We start from the raw sequence: 22,365 nt of genomic DNA, 5'->3' as shown, positions 1-22,365 counted from the left end.
TAATAAATGGAATTGTACAGATGTGTAGTCCTGTCTGGGTAAATGGAACAGATACAGTCACCAGAAGATATTTTTCAAGCTGCTAAAATAAACTTAAAATTGTAATAGTTTTGTGTGTGGGTGTTTGTTTTTTTTTTTTTTTAATAGAATGTGTCTTGTAAAGGCACGCCTTGATTACTTTCAATTTGGTAGTGTGTATTTTAGTCATGATTTAAGTCTGATTTTGCTAGGTTCTGCCTACTGTTAGCAATATGATATAGTGCAATGTGTTTCTGCCAAAAGCAACACCTTCCAGAAAGCTCTCAGCATGTCACAGAGTAAATATAATTAGTCTTACAGTGATATATTATTAATGTAAGTATTTCTTGAGAAAGCCAAAAATGAGAGCTGGAACATCTGTGCCCTTTTTATTGTTGCAGTTTGTGATTCTGCCTTACTGTTCATATGACTGCATCTATATAAACTTTAATTTCCTAGTTGAGTGTGCTGTGAAATATTTCAGGCTTTCAGGTCCTAAAAAATCATCTTTAAAATATCGTTACTAGTTGTCTTTGGCAGCCCCTGGTGGTCTAGTGGTAAAGGCGCCGCGCTATCACCGCGGAGACCCGGGTTTGATTCCCGGTCAGGGCCACTCCCGGGCAGGTGGAGCTCGTCAGCCCTTAAAGGCAACCCACCTACGTCCTGAGGACCTCGCTGCCACCGTCCAAGCTCGCTTGGCCCCGGCAGATGAACCTTAGGATTAAAGGGTGGGCTCAGTTCCGCGCACACTGTGTCTCACCTAAAAAATCCAATGCGCAGGCTGGAAGGTGTAAAAACCTTCCCCGGATCTTCACTCGCGAAGACTGGCCATTATTATTATTACTAGTTGTCTTTAAGTGAAGACCAAACCTGAGCATTTCAACTAAAAAATTACTCCTTTTAGAACAATTCAAATGCAAATACTGCAGATTTGATTCATCAACTGCAATAAACAATGTGAAAAACTATACAAACTTATAATTCAATTAATTTATATGGAAATGGCAAAGCGACCAACCAGGAATCTGTGATGGTTTCAGGGGGGCAGGTACAGAAGGATTTGCCCTTTTGGAGTTGGGGAGGTTGATGTAGAAGGGACAACAGCACAGGATGTGTTCAACTGTTGTAGATCCCTTTTTGTTGCAATGAGTTTGTTCTTGGCAGGTAATCTGCTACTCCAATATATACTTAACTGTGTGAATGTTAGGTGTCTGCTGTCCTGTACTCTCTACTAATGGTTTTACTACCAAACATTCCCTCTGAGACAATTGCTAAACTTCTTTTGTTTTTGGTAGTGGTGCCCTGGACATAAATAATCTTAGTTCAAATGTTTAGCTTGGAGGGAAAAAAAAATTCTTATTATTATGTGATGCCAAATTTTTTTTCCATAGTTCGTGGATTTATGTTGTCCATAGAAGAGATGTGTCCTATCAATTAACTTGCAGTTCCTTAGAGAACCATTGCAGCGTTTCCCTTCTGTAGCACTGAGGCCAGTTGTTGTCCATTATAGTTGTCTATTCTGTACAACTGACCTTCTGCCTGAAATTGGTTTAACTCCTGCATGCTGTAGTGTTTTCAAGTGGTAAGGCACAAAGAGGCGTGTATAATTTCATTCTGTAGGCTTTGCTCTCTTTTAATTTCCATCATCTTTAATAGTAAATAAATACTATAGCCTGTAGGATGAACCTAAAATCACATCAGTATTGAAATAGAGAATAAGTTGTATTTGTGTAAGCAAAGTTTGTGGTTCAAGTTATCTGCCCTTATCTATATATCTTTCTTTCCAAAGAGATTTTTTTTCATTTTGTTGTACATCTGTGGTATTGAGATCGATGGCCTGCTCAGGAAGGGTCAAGAAAATCTCTACCTAGCCATTAATATTCTTAAAATTTATGACAGCATGTGGGGAAAAGACAAAATTTTTGTGTCTTATCACTACTTAGGATGAATTGTTGTGAGCTTGAGGCCAAGTAAAACCAGAAACCTTGAATTTTAACTTTTAACTACCGGTAAGACTGATTTGATATTTTATACATGTGTATGTCTGAGAGTGTGCGTGTGAATGTATGCATACATAAATTGTTCCATCGTCGGCATGCTGTAATGGTGACAGCATGCTCTGTCATGCCTCAGGCTTACCAACTTCTCTTATTAAATATCCTTTTATGCTGTGCTAGTTATGGCGAGAAATAGTGATTTCTGATCTGTACTTTGGTTCTCTTATCTCAGATCTATTATCTTATGCCTGCCCACAAAACTGGACATGAAGACAACTTGTAATGCTGACCTAACATGAGAAGGATAGCAGGATTTATACCAGCTATTCAGTTCATTATTTTTTTCTTTTTGACATCAGTTTCTTTCCTAATGGCAGTAGCTTGAACATAGATGCCTAAAGTTTTACTGCAGCAATTCCACCCCTCTTTCTGGGACAACCAGCTGTGTGGAAGCTGGACTGCCAAAGCCACACAAATTTATGTTTTCTTCACAGAATTATTAGCTTTTCCTGCTTCATCTAAATGTTTTGGTGCAGCTGGTGGAGCACTGGAGAGTTGGCTGGCTCATGCCTCATGCTAGCTGAGGTCTATAAATTCTGGGTTGCCTCAGAATTTGTTCGTGTTGCCATCATGTTGACTGTGGCTGCCCCTCAACCATTTAGGGGCTGAAGGTGCTGCATGCACATGCTTGCAGGTTAATACTGAAACTGGGGAGAGACTGACCTTGTGACCAGAGGACTCAGGGGTTGTGAGTAGAGATGGAATGACAGATTGACAGCTTCTTTTGAATATCCAGATTTGCACGTGATTCAGGTTGAAGTTAATATGCCAAGGTATTCTTTTCTCAGTCTTTATGTGATTTGGCACTTTAAGGCACTGGGCAGTGAAAGGAGGTGAAACCCCAGTTCACAGAGTGGTACTTTTTGTTTAAGATGTGATTTAAATAGTTGTGCAAGACTTGTCTAAATTTCTTTACATTGGATACCTTGAGCTCTTGTGAGTTAGTTTTCATACTACCACTTCTCTAAAAACACAAGAGTCTTCTGTAGAAGGTGGAAGTTTCTTTCTTGCCGCTTGACTATTGGACGAGCTGCTATAAGCATGGTAAGGCTTATAAGGTAAGATTCATCTCCCCTAAACTGAGACACCTGAATGTTGCTCACCCCAGCCTAAGCTGATTATTGCAGAGTCTAAGGGGAGGAGTAGATACCTACAGAGGGCAGTTATTGTGGCTGTCTTAAATCCCAGTTTCACAAGGTATCTTGCTGTCTAGAAAACTAATCTTCTGCCATCCGCTGTAAAGGGAGCTGAGGCTGAGTAGCTCTAAGTGACAGAGAGCATCTAAACGGATTTAGGTGAGTAAATTTTAGGTTCTGTAAGTGTGGTGCATCCTAGTCTAAGTGGTTTGTAGGAGCTCAGTGAGCCGAACGGCGTCAGTAGAGCCAAAATGGACTCAGTAGAGCTTGTGGTTCTTAGCCTCTTTGGTATGCAGATGGTTGTCAGCATAGATTTGCTGCCATACATACAAGTTGTTTAAATAAACACTAAAATTATTGAATTTGGAGGACAAGCACTGAAATATAATTGTCCCCAAATGAACTTATTCACATGTACTGTGTTTGAGGCAATGTGAAAACTTCTGTGGGATTGTGGATTGTGCCTTTGTTGTAACAGTAAATGTCAAGCATCAGTTGATGTGCATGAAGGAATAAAAATGGTAATGCAAAGTGATATTCTCTGCAATAACTAGAAAAGTTAATACATTGAATTGTGTGAATTAGATGACCCAATGTGGTCCCTACCAACCTTACCCATTCTGGGATTCTAGGATTTTCTTTGGCTCAGATGAAACCATTATACTGAATCCATTTCCTGCTTAAAATGTTCTTTTCCTTTCTTCAGACTTCTCTGATTTACAGTTAATGTAATAGTGTGATTTTTAGCAAGGGTGGCACTTGATAAAGAACAGCCTGTGAAAAACAGTCTATACATAGAGCTTCATACTAGAAATAAAAATGTTAATTTTTGTATCTTCTTTAGTAACAATACTGACAGATTTCTAGGAGACCTTCTAATATCAGGTGCAGATCATATGAAAATGGGATACTTTTTACTGCCTCAGTACGCTCGATGTACAGTGGAAGCAATGACAGAATTTCTTACTGTAAATAAGAATGGGGAAAATGGAGTTCAGCATATGATCATTAAATCAGTATTTGAGAATTTTTATTTTCTGGTATGATTAACCTGTATTTCAACATATGGGTTTTTTGGAAAATGTAGGGTTTTAAAATATAATACAGAACCATTAATTCCACTGTACAAACAAACATGGCAAGAATTTGTTGATATTTGGGTTTTTGCCGTTTCTCTTAGTTGGGAGTAGAGTGAAGCATACTTTTTATCCCATGTAAAATATATATATCTGAAAGAACAAGAAGTTAGTATACAAATATAAATTCATGATTTATAATGTTTGAGTTTGTTCTTGTGCATAATTTTGTGTGTTGAAACATTTGCTGGTGAAAGCTAGAGTTGAAGCAGTTGAAACATACTTGTGCTTTTCAGTATTCTTGGTGATAATTTTCCATTTCACTGACTCATGTACAATTGCTGGTGAGTTTGTTCAGGGCAATAAACAGGAAATAAAAATCAGACTGTCTCTGAATACAATGTTGCAACATGTACCTAAGCCTCAAAGATATTTTTGCACCTGCTTAGTAACGTATTTTTGGGATTCACAATTCACTGCAGCCTTCTGTCATTGCACCTGATTAAAATCTGTGATATCTGCTGGCTTGAGAACCTAATGACAGAAAGCCATTTTCCTGTGTATCTGAAAATTCCTTAATTTTCCTGTTAGCAGGATCCAGTATGCTAGTTGAGTCTCGCAGATTTTCCTTGAACTGTTCAGCTCCACAGGAAAACTGTGAAGGACTTGAGATAAATTATTAAAAAATTGAGTACCCTGAAGGCTGGAGTAAAGAGAAATTCTTTTAGGAACTCATAAATTTTTACTTTTTCAAAAGACAGGATTAGCACAGAATGCATGGGCACCTGCTTACTATTCTGCTAATGCCTGCACAGAGTCTAATAACCAAATCTTCTACTTCAGGGTGCTTTGATTTCTTATGCAGAATTTGTCAATCCAACATATGCTACTATTGCACTGGATCTTTCAATCTTTTTATACTAATATTATTTTTCGGTCTATGAAAAAAAAAAAGCAAATGGAATGGCAATGCAATTGTTACACAATTTACAGCGTATTTTTCTCTGGAGGAGGCGTTCTATTATACTGCCAAGTACTGATTTATTAGTAGCAGTTTGCAGCACTTGGTAAAGTACAGAGGAATATCCCATGCTCACTAAACCCCGTGGATATGTGGCTGCTTGATGACCTAAAGTCTGCAGCAGAAGTCTGATCTTTGACAGACCCTGCATGTCAGCTTTGACGTAAAATGCAAAATTCAGCATTTTGTATGTTCTGTTTGAGGGGGAAATAATGCAGTCAGGATTAAGAACTTTTTAGGTATTTTGATTTTCAAGGTATTGATGGTTGAGATGTGTCTGTATTTGAGGATGCCAGAGACTTGGTCCCCCCACCCCCTATTCCACGGTGGTTTAGGAGTTGCAAAGAAGTAGCCTATCAGTGTCAGAAACAACAAGCATAAAGTCTAACTAGACCATTATAATTTAGGATTATTTTACCATCTTGCCTGCTACATCTTGTTACTACCATGTAGCATCTTTTCTACTACAATTAGGAAAGACCTCTGTCACTTTACATCCTGTATACATGTGAGTTTTTTTTTAAAGTATACAAAGTAAATGAGGCATCAGTAGTTTAGGGACTGCTTCTGGGGGCAGCTGTTGCCAGGTAAGCGAGGTATGTCATGATGTTTCAACTAAAATAAAGATTTGTTAGTTAATGGAATTATACTTTTCCTAGGACATATCAGGGCAATTTCGTGAATTATGTAACAATAGTTTGAAACATAATTTTAAAAATAAATAGATTTTTTTTTCAAGTTTTCTTTTATCATAAAAGTGAGGTAAAAGTAGAGCTGGCAAGTTAAATAAAATACACAATTACTATTTTCTAGAACATCTTACTCATGGTTCCCTAAAAATAGGACTCCTACGGCTTAACTACTATGATTCTAAATTGGGGTAAAGTCAGCAAGAATTGTCAATACAATCTGTGGTTCCTTGCTTGAGGAATGTTTTCCTCATAAAACTTTCCTTGTAAAGCTGAATTCTATTACTAGAACTCAAAATGTCTGACAATAAATATATGACCCTCTCAACCTTACCTGGATTAGCTGAGGCTTAACATCCTTGGATATCCCAGTGCTGCTGCCTTGACTGGCAGCTGGTAGTAAGGGTACAACATCCTTCCCAAAAAATAGAAATTATTTGAAATTATTTTGCTTTTGTCACACAGTGTGCATATAAACTGCAATGTGCTAGTGATTTATTTGTGAATTTGTTGCATTTTATCTTTCTTATATTTACATCCCTGCATATGTGGAAAGGGCCACCAAGAGCTCTTCCTACTGCTCAGTGTGGCCAAGTATGTGCATGATTAGAACTGAGGTAGATGAGGTATAAGAGAGTCTTTTAAAACTGAAGAAGGATGTCTAAATTTTTTTCTCTGTGAAGATTGTTACTTGTTAGTCCAACTGCTCCACTGCAGCTGTTCACTCAGAGTGCTGCAGTGTTTGTTGAAGTATGGCTCCCTTTACCTGTCATGAGATGCTAATCTCAATCCCAGTTGGCACAAGGTGAGTGCAGAAGCAGATCAGTGAGTAAAAGGGTGGGAACTCCTGCCCTCAGGTGGGCTGTGGCTCTGCTATATTCTGTGACTTGAGTCACCTTGTTTGCTCTCAGATCGCTGCTTCTGTAGCTCTCTCTAGCAGAAAGGCTATCATGAATGTGGAGCTGTTGGCATCCCTCAAGGAAGTGCTTGTGCTCACTAAACAGAAAGAACGGAGAAAGGTAACTAATACATCTGGGGAGGCTCATGCTGAGGCCTTTTCAAGGGTTATTTTGGTGGCTGGTGAGGAGACCTGAGAGCAGAAATAGGTTAGAAAGGAGGGCGGAGAGGTTCTGGGCATGTCTTGGGACAGCGTGTTGGTGTCAGGGCTGGAAGATGGGGTTCAAACATGGGAACGTAGGACAGGTAATGCCAGGCTGAAAGTAGGAGATACAATCAATGTAATAAAGACTGTAAGGGGAACAGAAAAAGAAAGTGTGAAGTGTTGTGTGAGAGTGGAAGAACAGATCTTCACGGGACTGGTGGCGTTAGAAAATGAAGGAATAACAGAGAGTACACCTGAGAGGATGAATTTTCCAAGAGATATCTGGAAATCCAGAGGCCAATGCCATGGATTTTTTTTCAGAGATAGGTGGATAAGAAATTAAAAATTGAACCCATAAAAAAGTGTTTCAGTGTGGTCTGTACCTGGTCATCATCATCATGGCTAGGCTTCGCGAACGAAGATTTGAGACTGTACCTGGTATTCTCCTGCTATATGTAGCTCTGACTCGAATCACGGGGAGTAATCAAAATCCCTGATCATTTCTCTTTCACTATATCAATCCCCATTTATCCTGCTGCTGCTTATATTCTTTACTTGTTGAAGAGTAGTAAGGTTCCAATATTATGATTTAAAAAAATTATAATTACTATTCAAACCTGATGATAATTCTGCTAAGCGGGGGAAATTCATATCTCAGCTGCAGGCCACAGGCAGCCTATTGAACCAAGTATCTGACCTATTCCTTGTTGCCTGTTCCCAGGGCCCTGCAGGTAAGGCCACCAAACAGACTTCCAGCTGCTTTATTGTATTACATATTTTTTCCTAGCACTGTGCTTATGGATGCTTTTTCTTTTGAATCTTTCTTTAGAGTCTAAACAAATACAGCAAATAAGGTGTGGGAAAAAGGCTTAAGCACAGGGGAATAACTTGACAAATGAGAGATCTGGGAATTAAATCCATCTGCCACTTCTCTCAATTTAGTGTTCTTCCTCTCAGCTGCACTGTCCCTAGAAAATGTAGTTATTTCCTGATATCTAGGCATTGCAGTTATTTAGATACAAAGTTTACAGTGTAGTGTTTTAAGACTGCTGCAGTCTTTATTTTGTACATTGATATTTTGAGAAATAGGTATGTTGAGGAAGGTTAAGAAAAGATAAGTATTCAACAGCAGTTCTCTTTGGAGACAATGGGGTAGCTTGGATATTGGTCCCTTTTTTGGAGGCACAACTAACATCTGTGAGAAACTTTATACTTGCTTATATAGTAAAGATGCCTAGAAACTGGATTTTCAGTGTTATGATTGCTTGGGGTTTTGTAATATGATTCAACTCCAGCTTATGATGGCCCTTTTTTGGCATTTTAAACCAGATAGAGATTAAATGTTGGTAATAGCCCTTTTGGAGTTGTTCATGAAAAGGTACTACAATCTGTCTTAATGATTTTATTAACGATCTGCAGAAAAGAATAGATCATAAATCAAAGATACTCAGAGGAGAAGTGAATAACAGTCAAAGAATTTTTCAAAATGTAATTAGTCTAAGAAGAATTCAGAAAGGTGGTAGACTTCTCATAGAAATAAGAAAGCATCTTATGGGAAATGTGTGAAGTGAAAGGGTTAATCTCATAAATTGCAGCAGATTCAGAATGAAAGCAGGGAGAAATATTGACAGGGGATTATATGGCTGAAACAGATGAAAACTGGAGTGAATCTTTAACCTTGCTCCAAAAATAAACACAGTGACAGGTGAGTATTTGGGGATTGGAGAGGAAAGGTTCCATGATCAACTGGGCAGCTGCAAAATATCAGTTCAGCAGAGCACTGAATTGGAATAATTCAACAAACACTGCTGAAAAAAGATGAAGGGAAGAGAAAATGATCTGGGATTGAATATGCAGACTCAAGCAGATGGTGATATTACTGTCTTAGCTGCCTGAGACTGCTCACAAGATCCGAGACTGAGGGCTGGTGAACTTTTTCTCGTGTATTCTTGCATGAAAGGGTTGATGTAGAGGGGGGGATTTCTTAGCATTAGTTGGAGTGAGAGGACCTTGTCCATGAGAGAGGCATGTTGTTAGAGCCTTCTTGCTCTGAAACCTGTTAGTAGGGTAGGGGGAATACACTGAAAAGAATGTTTGTTCAGTTTGAGTCTCAGTATTTTGTGACCTTGAACAAATTATTTGCTTTAACATGCACCTCTGTTTTCCAGTTGAGATTAATGAACTCTTTCTCAGGAAAGTGTTGTAAAACTAAAACCCTTTGTTGATTATTTTCAGATACAGCATTTTCAGATACTGGTTTCTGTGTTTATTAGCTGTGAATGCTGTGGGGCTACAAAATCCTTGACATTTGTTAGATTCAGTTTGCTACCTTCCTGACTCAGATAATAGATATAATCTTATGTTTGCCTCCACAGTCTTGTGGACACCTTTTCTAGTACACTCTCACCTGCGTCTTTACTGATACTGTTATTCACACCAGCAAAATCAAATATAGCATAGAGGTCTCCTATGCTGTAATCACACCTTTGATTGCAGAAGAGGCATATCCTGGAACTAGTGAGTGAGAGTATAATGCAATAGATTATTATCAAACTCCTAAATTAGGTGGAATCACATCAGAGATAAATTTGAAATACTGAGGCTGTTAAGAAGCTGAAATCAGCTCACCAGCTGTTTTGTGTTTAATTTGATATTCATACTTTATTGCAGATGTTTTCCAGCACTCCTCTGTCAACTGTGTCAGATGCAGAGTTAGCTAGTACTAACCATGGTAACAGAAAAAAGAATTTATTATTAGACACGGACAGCTGAACTTGGCATTTTTTTAGGATTGTAGGACTACAAAAACTAATTGGTGAGAAATAATAAAATGAGCCATCTCAGTTGGAATATATGTTCATTTGCAGACACATTTTTAGTAAAACTCAAGATCATACTAGCACATGCACGTACACAAGGCCATTGAATGCTGAAAGCAAATTTGACACTATTTCATGATGACTTGCTGAAATAATGAGCCAGAAGAGAAAGCTTTTAGATTACAGGTAGATAGTACATCTCTTTTCCCTATTGTGTGCATGTTGATATCACTAGTAAATAGTTTATTTGATGAGTGGTTAATATTGAAGTGGTTGCAATTGAAGGCTACAGATGCCTACAAGATCATGCAGTGCCCGACCAGACCAAACACAGTAGTACCTTTGTTTCTCCATAGAACACTTCTCAGAGCACAGGAGGTGCAGTTGTTAACTGGGTGTGCTGGAGCCACGCATTCAGTTTGTTCGTTGCCTTCTGATCACGTGCTTCGTTTTCCTTGGGTGGCTGTGAAATGCATAGACTGGGATGTGCACTGTGTCTGAGACACTCTGCAGTGTTGCAGTGCGAGTCCCAGATAAACTCTGCTTTGCCATATAGCATCACGCTATTCAAGTAGTATGTAACAAGTTTTGTTTCCCTTGTATTTAGTGATTTTTTTCTGACAGACTCTTTGTATGATTGTTCTTTAGTGAAGACGTTCTCTGACAAGTGCAGAATATGAATCTACGTGACTCAAGATGGGGTTTTTTGTTTTCGTTTGTTTGGTTTGGTTTTTTTTGGGTTTTTTTTTGTTTGTTTGGTTTTTTTTTTGTGTGTGTGTGTGTGGTTTTTTTTACTGCCAAATGTCTATAGTACTGAAGATTGCCATGACATTGCTGAAATCTTGCAAATTATTTTTATGACTAAGAGCTTTTTGGGGAAGGAGGAGGAGGTAGCATGGTTATTGTACTAGCAGCCTACTTTATAGTACTGTATTGAGAACTAGCAGCTAGTCTGGTCCTTTGGAATTCCATCTGTTCTGCATGGGGTTTTCTTTCTCATAGGATAATTCCATTGGAATAAGGTTGAATTCTTATGAAATTACTCCTCCTACAGGATAAAACTGAAACATGTACAATTTAATGTGTTCAAACTATTGTGTGACCAGAAAAGTCATCTCTCTTCTTGTCCTTCTAAGAGAAGTTCAGCTATACATAAATCCTCCTGACATAGGTTTTCATGAGGAGTTTTTGTTGTCTTATAAAGATGAAGCTCCTAAACTGGTCTGTGACAATGCTTCGCTATCTTCAGAAAACTTTTCCCGAGCTGTCTACTACTTATTTTCTTATTACAATGAGGAGTGGTGTTACCTGTTACCTATTCCATGTTTTACTGACAAAAATATTATTGTTGCCAAGTTTCCCTTCAATCTAAGCAGACTGCATCCCAGCAGTTTTACTGGATCTTTCCTCTTTTTCTCTTGATATTATCAGTCTCATTGCTCTTTAACCTTTTTCTTTTTTGAAACAAAGGTTCAAAATGACCATTTTCCTGCAACTGAAGCCTTACCAGTGTTGACTGTAAAGTCAAAGGATCACAGCTCTTGTGGTCACGTACGCTTTCCTGATTAACACAGCTTTTTGGCTTCCATGCATCTGCCTAGTGGTGTTGACACCTGATGAACTTTGATTCAATGTAACCAGCAGATCCTTCTCTACAGCAATGCTGTCTTTTCATTGCTTTTTATCCCGTGACTCCACCTAATGGATGTGTGCTGAGGATGTTTACAGTTCCTTATAGATTGTTCACCCATAAGAGAGTCTGAGCACTGATTCCTGCTGACCAAGTACATTACTATTATTATTTTGCTATTAACTATTGCAGTGATCATCTTCTACTACTAAGAAGGTAGTGGAGTTGTGGTTCAAGCTTAGATGCAGTAATCAGAAGTTTGTATCCTTTTCTTACCTCTGTCACAGTCTTCCTTTGTGTTCAGATGTCAGAAGCTCCAGAGTCACTGCCCTAATAGGGTGATATTACAAAATAGAGTTTGGTAGTTTGTTGAAGGCACTGGTTGATCAGTCAAAAATAGAATTAACAGTTAAGTAAAGCTATGCTTCTGAGTGTTTGTTCTATTGCTGTCTTCTATACAATTGTTGAAAAGCTATTTAATCACTGTTGATCATAGTTCTTGCATGTTACGCACATGATTTTTCATAAATCTTGTACATCGAGGCTTCTGTTTGTTGTTAGCAGGGATTTGGAGAAGGAAAAACACCATCTTAATTTGTTACTTGATTTCTCTCTTGTAGCTTTTTACCTTCTTCCAAAGCACAGAAAGAGAGAGCTCTGGGGCAATTAGTAGTAGAGCTTGTATCAAGACTTCAAGTGGCACTTGGTGTGTGTTATTCAGATGCCTAGCATAAAAAAAGTCACATTTGATTTTTTTTTTTTTTTGCTGGTCAGATCACTAGGATTATCTTTGGGGATTGATTTATAGGCTCTATTATCCTGTCAGCATATGATTGCCCATAATTGTGTGAGTTTTGTACTTGATGACTCATGGACTAGCAAACTAATTTTACACTGTACTCTAGTGCTTATCCCAACAAGGCAAATGGAAGTTGAAGTTTGTAAGTCAAGAAATACTCTACAGTTTCCTTAGGCAGAAAGGAGTTTGTCCTGGCCAAAATTCTATTTGTAAAACTACAAAGCAGATTAAAGTATGTGTGGCACCTATTCCCATTGCAGAGTTCAGTTGCCCAGTTGAACAGTAAATGGGATGCAGTGAAGCAGAACTGTGCATATGCGGAGTTTGAGGAACCTATTAAAGATTGAGATATTAAATTAAAGTCTGTGCTGAGATCCTGATTTATAGCATATGGAGGTTGAGAGAATATTCCACTAACTGCAGTATTTGTCATATAAAAGAGCAGTAGAAGCGAGTTTGAATGTGCAAGCATAACTTATCAAGTTTAACCTTTGAATGCTGAATTTTGCAAATGTGACATTCTCTGTTCTGTACAGAGTTTCAGAATTAGTATATTAACATGTTAGAGTAGAAACACAGAGTCAGCATTACATCTTTAAGGGAGGTAATTATAATTATATAATGGGTCAGATTACGAAGAGCATGGCAAATTATTTAAATTCATAATAGCTCATGTATTATTTGCTGCATTTTCTGAAAATAAGTAAAATATAAAGTATAAAATTTAAAATCAAGGAAAATACTTGGAAAGGTTGCCTGGTTTTGTCCTGAAATGGAATGAAAATGCAGATGTTGAGGTCATGACATGATGAGTTAAGCACCTTGGGCTGAAGTTCATAGAGGGTTTCTAAATAAATCTATTACTTTTACTTATATTACTGCTTTATTTATCATCAACTTTTTGTGCAGAAATTTTTAGCAATAGTAGAAGCTCCAATACAGTGCTTTTCTTGCATGTTTAAAATCAAACACTTGGGAGATAGTAATGGGGTAGTTTGTAAAACAGGGAAAAACATATAGTAGGAAAATATATTTTGCATTCTCAAAGAATGCAAAAACCCCACACCATTATTAAATCTTTCCTATCCTTTGACTCCCCACTAGACCAGTAAAGATATGAATGAATTCAGAAGTTTTAGAAGTATGTGTAAGGATTAAAAGTTTATGGTACTACAATGTGCAGAATAAAAGGCAAATAAAATAAAATACAGTGAATATTTTAAAACCTCCCAGCAATCAAACAAACCACTAACTATAAGATTTTCAGAAAAATGCCACAATGCAAATATTTCACCCTCAAAATCCTAGGTATGTCCATATTGAAGAGGTGCTAACAGCTATAGCACTGTAGATGATGCCTACCTGTGGCAATTCAGCCAGCTTGTTGTAGTCCTTTAACAGAATTAGCATTGAGAAGGTTGAGGATGAGTCAAAACTGACTTTCCATGGGAGGAAATTGCTGTTCTTGGAAAAATATACATGGCCAAAACATTAATGCTGGAACATTTATGCCCACATCTTTACACGAGAAACTGATCTCTCCTTTTGACTAGGTAGTATATATTTCATGTAGTCTTAGGAGATTTGAATGGATTTCATAAAGAAACCAAATAATCTCTGTAAATCAAAGTAAGTACTATTCAGGAGATCTGAGAACTTGCTGTTGTAATATTGTACCTTGAAAACAAACCCATGTACTTCTCTCATCAATATGGTCTTCTAGAATGCAGTTCTGTGGATACAGTTTGCCAGTTTGTGGCTATTACTGGCAGTATTTTTGGTTTAGGAGTAATTCTTATCTGTCCTTTCTTCTCAAAATTGGATGTTTAAAAAATAAGTAAGGTTTTGTGACATAGATAACATCTGATTTTTTCAGAATGCTTCTCAGAGAATCAGAATTAAGGCAGTAGTGTGCTTATCAAAAACTCATGCTGACTGAGTCAGTGCAGATATCTGACATGATACAAAACAGAATGTCTTTTTACTGGGAGGTACTCTATCTTTAAGACTCTGAACTGGTATACTGGCTGAAATGTAAGGATTTATCAAGATTAATGGATTACTCCAAGATGGTACTTGGTCATAATCTTAAAGCACCGTACATATCTGGTTATAGTAGCTTTAGCTGCACAGTGCCTCAGCAAGTTCATTTCGTAGAATCATAGAATGGTTAAGGGGTTAAAGGGGTTAAGGACCTTAAAGCTCATCTGGTTCCAACCTCCACACCATGGCTGGGACATTTCCCACTAGGCCATGTTTGTCAAGACCTTATCCAACCTGGCTTTGAACGCTGCTGGGCTGGGGCCTGTTCCAGTGGCTAACCACCCTCACAGTAAAACATTTCTTGCCTAGCCTAAATAAATATCTAGCCTAAATTTCCCCTCTTTCAATTTGCGCCCATTAATCTATGTCCTATCCCTACAGTTCCAGATGAAGGGTCCCTCTCCAGCTTCCCTGTAGCCCCCTTCAGATATTGAAAGGTTGCTATGGAGTCTCCATGCTACCTTCTCTTCTCCAGGCTGCATGGCCCCAGCTTTCTCAGCCTGTCTTCATAGGGAAGGTACTTCAGTCCTCAAACTTGGAAAGAAGAATAGCTTTGTGACTCAGGTTATCAGTTGGTTAAGCAATGTGAGCACCATTACTGTTACCCCATAGACATACTCTGTTATTGCAGCTACGTACTATCATCTTTGCTCCTTACCTTCCCATTTTTGCAACGGAGATTACTACACTTCCAAATTCCTCAGTGTTAGGAAGCAGCTCAGATTGTGAACTGAAGGATGAGTGAGAATGGATAGAAGAAGTGTCCATGAAATTGTCTAAACTAAATGGACAGCTTCTCCAGTTAGAGGCACTTTTGCTTGCAATAAATACAGATAACACGTGAGACTGTGCTCCGTTGTTGTTACGGTGACTAGCGTTTCCTTGTACATTTGATTATAAGCTGCAGCACTACTGGGTGCACAGCATTTCTGTGATTATTGGCACCTACTTTCCCTTGCTCTCTTGATACCTTTTTCTGTGTATCCAAACCCTGGAAAAATAGAAGACAAAGGAGCACCTTTGGACTTACTGATGAAGGCTGTTATGGTGATAATGAATTGGGATGGAAATAGAATTTTCCAGTTTCCATGGAGAAAAAACTGGGAGATGTTTATCAAAGTGATGATTATTCAGCAAAACAAGAGTAGCAGGAATATCTGGGAGTGGAAAAGTGTGCAGGGATTTTAGTCTGTGCTACAACCCTCTCTTCCAAATTGTGCTGGATTTTTTCCAAGACTATACTATATTTTGTGGTTGTTGTGGTTGTTTTGAATATGAACTTTGATCAAATACTGTTGTTGGTTAAGGCAGAGTATAGGTACTGGCTTTTTTTATTCATATTTTCAATGAGATCAAGTATATACTAAACTTGTTTGATTGAACTACAACTGTGTTGTAAAGGGCTAGGTTTTCTTCTTTTGGCTATGCACTTTATATTGTCAATGCAGCAAAGCACAAACAAGAACTTCTACATGTCTTAAAACACTTTTTGTCCAAGAGTTTACATATTCCAGGTGGATCAGAAGTTCCTACAAATGATTGCATTTTATCATTAAACATCAGGGCTTGTAGTTGGTTTCTTGAACACTCAAATTGTTGTCTTTGTTCAGTTTACTGTGATATTAAATAACTCAACATTTACAGGTATTTTTAAAAGGCACTTACATTCTTGTCAGCACCTTTGTGTTGTCTCTACCCCCGAATTTTCAGTCATGTGTTAGGAGAGTTGATATATTTGTTCAAGTTTTGAAGGCTACAGTTACAGCCCTTTGAAACATAGATTACTTTGATCAGTTCAAATCTGCCAGGAAAAATGATGATGATCTAAAATCTCTTCAGAAAGTAATAGCAGAAAATGAAGAAATCTGAGACATCCCATAATTAAAGAATTATGAATATCTGAAAAATATTTTTCTTTAATAGACATTTAACATGATGCACATTGTAACAGTCTTTGTACTAGAGCAAAGCAACCTTCATTGAAGGTCCCTTTGGTGGTGTGACTTCAAATAAGAAAATTCCCATTTTTAGCTCTCCTGTTGCTGGAGCTGGGTATCATTTGCTGATTTGAAAACAGGTTTATAAAGACACTGCTGAGATGCTTACCCACTTACCAGTCAGCTCTAAAGAAATGTAATGGAATAATGTAGCTTAATATGATTCTACAACACGATCAAATTGAATATCTGTGGGAATCTACTGAACACGTAGTCAGCAAATATTGGAAGACTGAATCTAGGGTAGGATCTATATTAGATTCTTGTCTAATCATGGGCACAGAAATGCAGAGTATCTTAGAACTGTGTGTGTAACCATATCTGTAATAACCTTTCACTTGATCTGACAATGGCATCATATCTTTTTTAACCTTATGTGCCAATTTGATCAACACCATCTTGACTAGAACACTAAGTTCCTCAACACTATGATTTAGTGGCCTGAATTAAGAGAATATTTATTGTAACCATCTTCCATACAAAACAAAGTAAATGTAGCAAAACAGAGTAGAAATGTGGTTTGTTGTTTTAATGAACATGTCATGCCAACCTGGAAATTAACTTTTGAAAAGGGCATGGGAAGGTGATTGATTTTCATGAACTAGTAAGCATTTAATAAGAAAACATCTTTATTTGTGAGCTAAGTATATAACAAAGTAATCCATATGCTCTGTAAACTATACAGAGAAAGAAAGAGAAAATGTTTGCAAAATGAACTGAGAAAGTTTGTGTGTCAGGAAACTTAGCAGTTGCCATATTCCTGTTCTTAATCTTCCAATAGTCAGCATCTTAATTGTACATGTATGCTTAGTAATTAATGTTAATTAATTTGCAGGGAAGGATACGATGCATTAGATCATTAACTAAAATTAATTTGCCCCAAACCAACTTGTATTTTTGCTGCTGTCAGCATAGAATCATTTTTGTAGATAGTTTATGTAGAACACTTGTCAGAAATTCTCTAAAACACTAGTATAGAATGATAGAATAGGGGGCAGTATAAAACCTCTGACTGTGGAGGTACGATGTTAGAGTCTTCTCTAGTGACTTTTTTTTGAAAACAACTGTAGCACAATGTGTGATGGAGACCAGGTTACTGGGGTTTCCATTCTGCTGGTGTAGTTACTTTGGGAAGAATGGCTAGGAAGAGAAAGAGGAAGGAGAATGTGTTTATATAGCTGCAATCTAACACTACTATTTTTAACCTGAAAAGAAACTTTTATTTGAATCAAGTATAATTAAGATTAAGAAATACTAATTTAGTGCTTTAAAAAATAAACACAAACAATAATTTCCCCCTACCCTCAAATGCTCTGGGTTTTAATAAATCATGCTACTTTTACAACGAGTACACAGCAAAGCTCTTAGCTCTGTTTATGTGGTCTTCTAGGACCTTGATTTTGGCCTTCTGGGATTTTATTTTGCTAACTACAATTTTCCATTGTGAACTTCACATATAACATGTGCATGTATTACATTTTCTGAATCTTAATGCCTGACGGGAAGCTGTTATTACTTTTTGCTTCTGCAATTGACTGTGGATTGCAGCATGGGTACTGTTGCTGGTATAGATGGAAAATTGGTTTACCTACACTTACCTTTGCTACATGGGGACAATTCAAAAAGGGTAACTGGTATTAATTTTTTCAAGTGTCTGGTTAAACTGTTTGTAAGCTCCTGCTCTTTTCAGAATTAAATACACTTTAATTTAATGTAGTTTAATTATTTAAGTAAAGTAAATTAAACCAAAACAGCTTAATTCAGGATGGGTGTTTATAGGTATCTTCAAATTACTCAGTTAAAGTCAGGCATTCATTTAATTTGATGAACTTTTCTGAATGTCCCCATGTAGCAAGCTGTCTATAAGAACAACTTTTTTGGTAAACGTCTGCCTTAATGCATGCTTTTTTGTAGTCTCATCCAGTTCTACTTCCAGTTGCATGCTTCATCCAGTAGTTTTATTGTTGTGTTACCTTTTATTTACAGCATTAAATATGACCTCCTCATAATCATTCTTGTCAAATTTATTGGAAACCCATAAATGAATGAGCAGGATGCACAGGATGATGCTATTTTTTTTTTCCCTATTCTAAACCAGAAAATCTCCCTAGTAAATAGATTCATTACAACAACATTTTCTTTCTTTAACTTCAAAGGGATTCTCCGGCTCATGGTTGTGTTGTCTTGAAGAAGTGGGATTTAAATAAAAGTCTGCCTCTGTTTTTGAGGCTTGTTGACAAGATCTCCTTTAACCCTTTAACTATATTATGCAAGGAATTAGTTCTGTAAAATTGGTAGTTAATACATACTGAATTTTATTACAAAGATAGACAAACAGGAAAAGTATATATGCAATTCTTTTAAGTATTTCAATTGATTTGCTGACATTCACAACTCAGAATAAAAATGATGCTGAGAGTTGATTCTGCTTGTGTTCAGGGATAGCTGTTTGTGCATTTAGCAAAGATTTTCTAAATGCTTCCACAGATCTTGTTGGGTCAGAAGTATAACCTTTGTTCTCTTTTTGTTTGGTTTTATTTTTGGTAGGATGATGAAGTGGTTCTGCAGTGCACGGCAACTGTTCAAAAGGAGCAACAGAAATTGTGTCTTGCTGCAGAAGGATTTGGCAACAGGCTTTGCTTTTTGGAATCCACATCAAATTCTAAGGTACAACTAAGTGTTTTAATTGTCATGCATGAAGCAAGGATAATTATAACATTACAAGGAGAATGGACAAATAAAATTTACCAATCAGATAAGGTATATTTAATCCCCTTTCAAAGTTTAATTGTTCCTTTGTCATGGCCCTTTGACTAGACTCTGATGCTGTGCTTTTTGTTTTGGGTTCATTTTAAAACTAGGTAGCTGCTGAAGTCCATCTCAGTAATACTCGTTATTTTGTTTGTCTAAACTCAGTCATAGTGAGCCATAGAGCAACTTTTGTGTACTGCACTTCAAAGGTGAGTTTGATTGCTCTGATTTTAATTCCACAGGAAAGAGAGCAATCATTCTGTTTGTGGTAACTTTTTATTCTGGGGCATTTACATGGAGAGATTGTTATTTTAAGACCTAATTCCCTAACAGAACATAGTGCAATTTCAAAATTATCTTGTCTAAACAGTTTCTTATCTAAGCCTCCTCTAACTCTGCTATGTATGTGGTAGATAGTTTGAAAAAACAATTTTGCTATTTATTGCAAAGAAGGGTTTTTGTTTCACAATCACATGGGCTCAAATGTTTTGAAAACACAAATAGGACTTCTGAGGGCAGAACTGGTTTTATGACCAGAGTAATGGATATACTTGGACATTTTATTCATAGAAAGGGAGGAATGTTACTTAACGTATTTGTTTTTTCTTCAGTTAAAATATAAATATTTGATGAGAAAATATAATAAGGGTAAAGCATCTGGAAAGACATCTAGAAAGATTTAGAACAAAAAATGAGGATTTTTATCGAGCCAGCTTCCATAACATCACTTTGATTCTCTCTGATTCTTCACAGAGTAATGGTTCATTTTCTGTCTCATCGTTTTGAATGCATTATTCATAATAATAAATTTTTCACTAGGATATTAATGATTCATTATAATAGCAGTGATCTTGATGAATTAATTCTTGCCACTCTGTTTTAAGTGAATCTTTTTAACAATAAAAATGTACTAGGATAGAAGTGGTTGTAGTGCTCATTGCCTGTGAGGCCAGAAAGATCTATTTAATGAAATTATTATCATTCAGTAAGTTTGGATATTAAATCTACAGTCTCTCTCTCACTGTATCAAACTTCTGAACATTCTTGTCTTTAAGGAATAAAGTGTAGATTTCATATAAGTTATCTATGCTTTTTTGTTGATACTGCTTTTTCTCCTTGTTTTGTCAAGCAATCTGTAGTCTGCTCATTTTTCATGGGCTTGAGGGGAAAAAACAAACAAAAGAAAACCCATGCAACTCCTCTGTGTTTCAGTTTTTAAGGGTTGACAGTTTATAGGATGAGCTCATTTGAAGTCATTTGTAGATATAAGTACTGAGGGAGTAATAAAATTACCAAATCCTTAAAGCTAAGCGGACTATAAATAAAAATGTTTTTCATCCTAATGTCTGTGTTCATAGAATGTTACTATTGCATTATATAAGGAAGAACATAGGAAATATTCAGAGAGGCATATGATAATTTGAAAAAGGTTCCAACAGAGTTCTTGAACCAGTTAAAAAATTTCCATGCATGTCTTGAAGACTAGTTTCCAATTTTAATGAGATTTTGATGCGTTGTAATGCAAACAGTAGTGTGGCATCTGAATTCCATCCAGGTATCAAGAATGAGATGTAAAACCAAGCACCAGTAATAGGCCAAAACCAAGTAATAGACTTCAGTTATCATCCTGGACTTGTATTCTTGAGAATGCTTGTTACTATCCCCTGCTTTTCCCCAATATCTTTCAAGATGTGGGTCCTCATGATTTAGTTGATGTTCTATTATCGCAAGTTCTTTGCATGCACTTTGCTGCCCTAGGATAACTAAATAATTCACACTATTAAAATAATGGTCAAATTGAAGATACATGTCAACTGCTGACTATTAATACCTATCCCATTACAGCAATAACACTGGAAGGCCCATAATGAAAATTGCTTAATGAATTTTATTTTCTTCTGTTCAAATGTACAATACAAGTGTTTGTTTGGAGGGTCCTATAGATTTCCTCAGAGTCAGAGGAAAACTTTTCAAAACACCATACTAATGAAAGATGAATAAATTAGCAAACACTTTAATAATCATTATCATTTCAAATGTTCACATTTAAAAATTGTTTCCAAATTCCATTTTCTTTTCACTTCTTTTGACTTGCTTGTCAAATCAGTTTACTGAGCAAAAATATCCTCTTTATTTCTTTATTTCTTTATTTCTTTATTTTTCTTTATTCTGCAAATGGATTTTTCTTCTGTATATATTGTAAGGTGTTTGAATTTTAAATAAGGAATTAAATAGTGTTTGGAGGTACATTGCAACTTGGTTTTAGGCTTGAAGATCATTTCTTTGTAGCAAATACAGAGACATCTGCTACTAAATTTGATATGCTACTCTTTCTGAGGAAAATGTTATCACAAGGTAGCATTTTAATGGAATCAAATTTCAAAGTATATCAAAGTTATAACCCTTGAGTTTGTGAATGTTTTTATGCATTGGTTTGATCATTCTTACAGGAAGGGAGTTGAGTTGAGAGTTGGGGTTGTTCAGCCTGGAGAAGAGAAGGCTCCAGGCAGACCTTAAAACAGCCTTCCAGTACTTAATGAGGACCTTCAGAAAAGCCAGAGAAGGACTCTTTTATCAGGGGCTGTAGTGATAGGATGAGGGGTAATGGCTTTAAACTGAAGGAGAGTAGATTTAGATTAGCTATTAGGAAGAAAGTCTTTACTCTGAGAGAAGTGAGATTCTCTAACAGTTGTGGATGTCCCATTCCTGGAAGTGTTTGAGGCCAAGTTGGATGGGGCTTTGAGCAAACTTGTCTAGTGGAAGGTGAGGGTTGGAACCCAGCCATGGCAGGGCCATTGAAACTAGATGATCTTTAAGGTCCTTTACAACCCAAATCTTTCTATAAGTCTATATAGTCTAGCAAGTGCTGAGTAAAGGTTTAAAAACAGTAACTCCTTGCTATGCAAGTTGTGGCACAGCATGGGAGGCTGTCGCCCATCTTTGCTGCCAGGGCACACTGTGGATTCATGCTCACCTTCCTGCCCTCAGGCCCTTTGCTGCAAAGCTGAGTCCCAGGCTGGGTCAGAGGGTACGGGGTCTTTGTATAGCAAATGTATTCTTGATTTGAAATTAATTACCTGAGCCAGTGGGTTGGATTGCAGTTGTGAAGGACACACAGATTCTCTATGAGTGATAGCAATAGCCTTGGACAAATCAGGCATGTTGTGTTCTCTAGTTTTGACTGATAATAGGACAAAACTTATTTTGCCCTTTGCTACCTTTATTTT

General features: G+C 37.0%; 1 protein-coding gene across 6 annotated transcripts in view; it reads left to right on the top strand.

Annotated features, from left to right (window-relative positions):
• RYR2 (ryanodine receptor 2) overlaps positions 1-22,365 on the top strand; it is a 401,127-nt gene that overhangs the window by 81,711 nt on the left and 297,051 nt on the right. For all 6 annotated transcript variants that reach the window (XM_050316682.1, XM_050316684.1, XM_050316681.1 and 3 more), the window contains exon 2: positions 18,935-19,054. In XM_050316682.1, coding sequence (XP_050172639.1) covers positions 18,935-19,054 — 120 coding nt within the window. The remainder of the gene's footprint in view (positions 1-18,934; positions 19,055-22,365) is intronic.

This window comes from Myiozetetes cayanensis, unplaced genomic scaffold, assembly GCF_022539395.1.
Source record: "Myiozetetes cayanensis isolate MyiCay16 unplaced genomic scaffold, myiCay2020 scf2-11, whole genome shotgun sequence".
NCBI lineage: Eukaryota > Metazoa > Chordata > Aves > Passeriformes > Tyrannidae > Myiozetetes > Myiozetetes cayanensis.
Note: the sequence above shows the minus strand (reverse complement) of the source record. Positions and strands in the feature narration are given on the sequence as shown.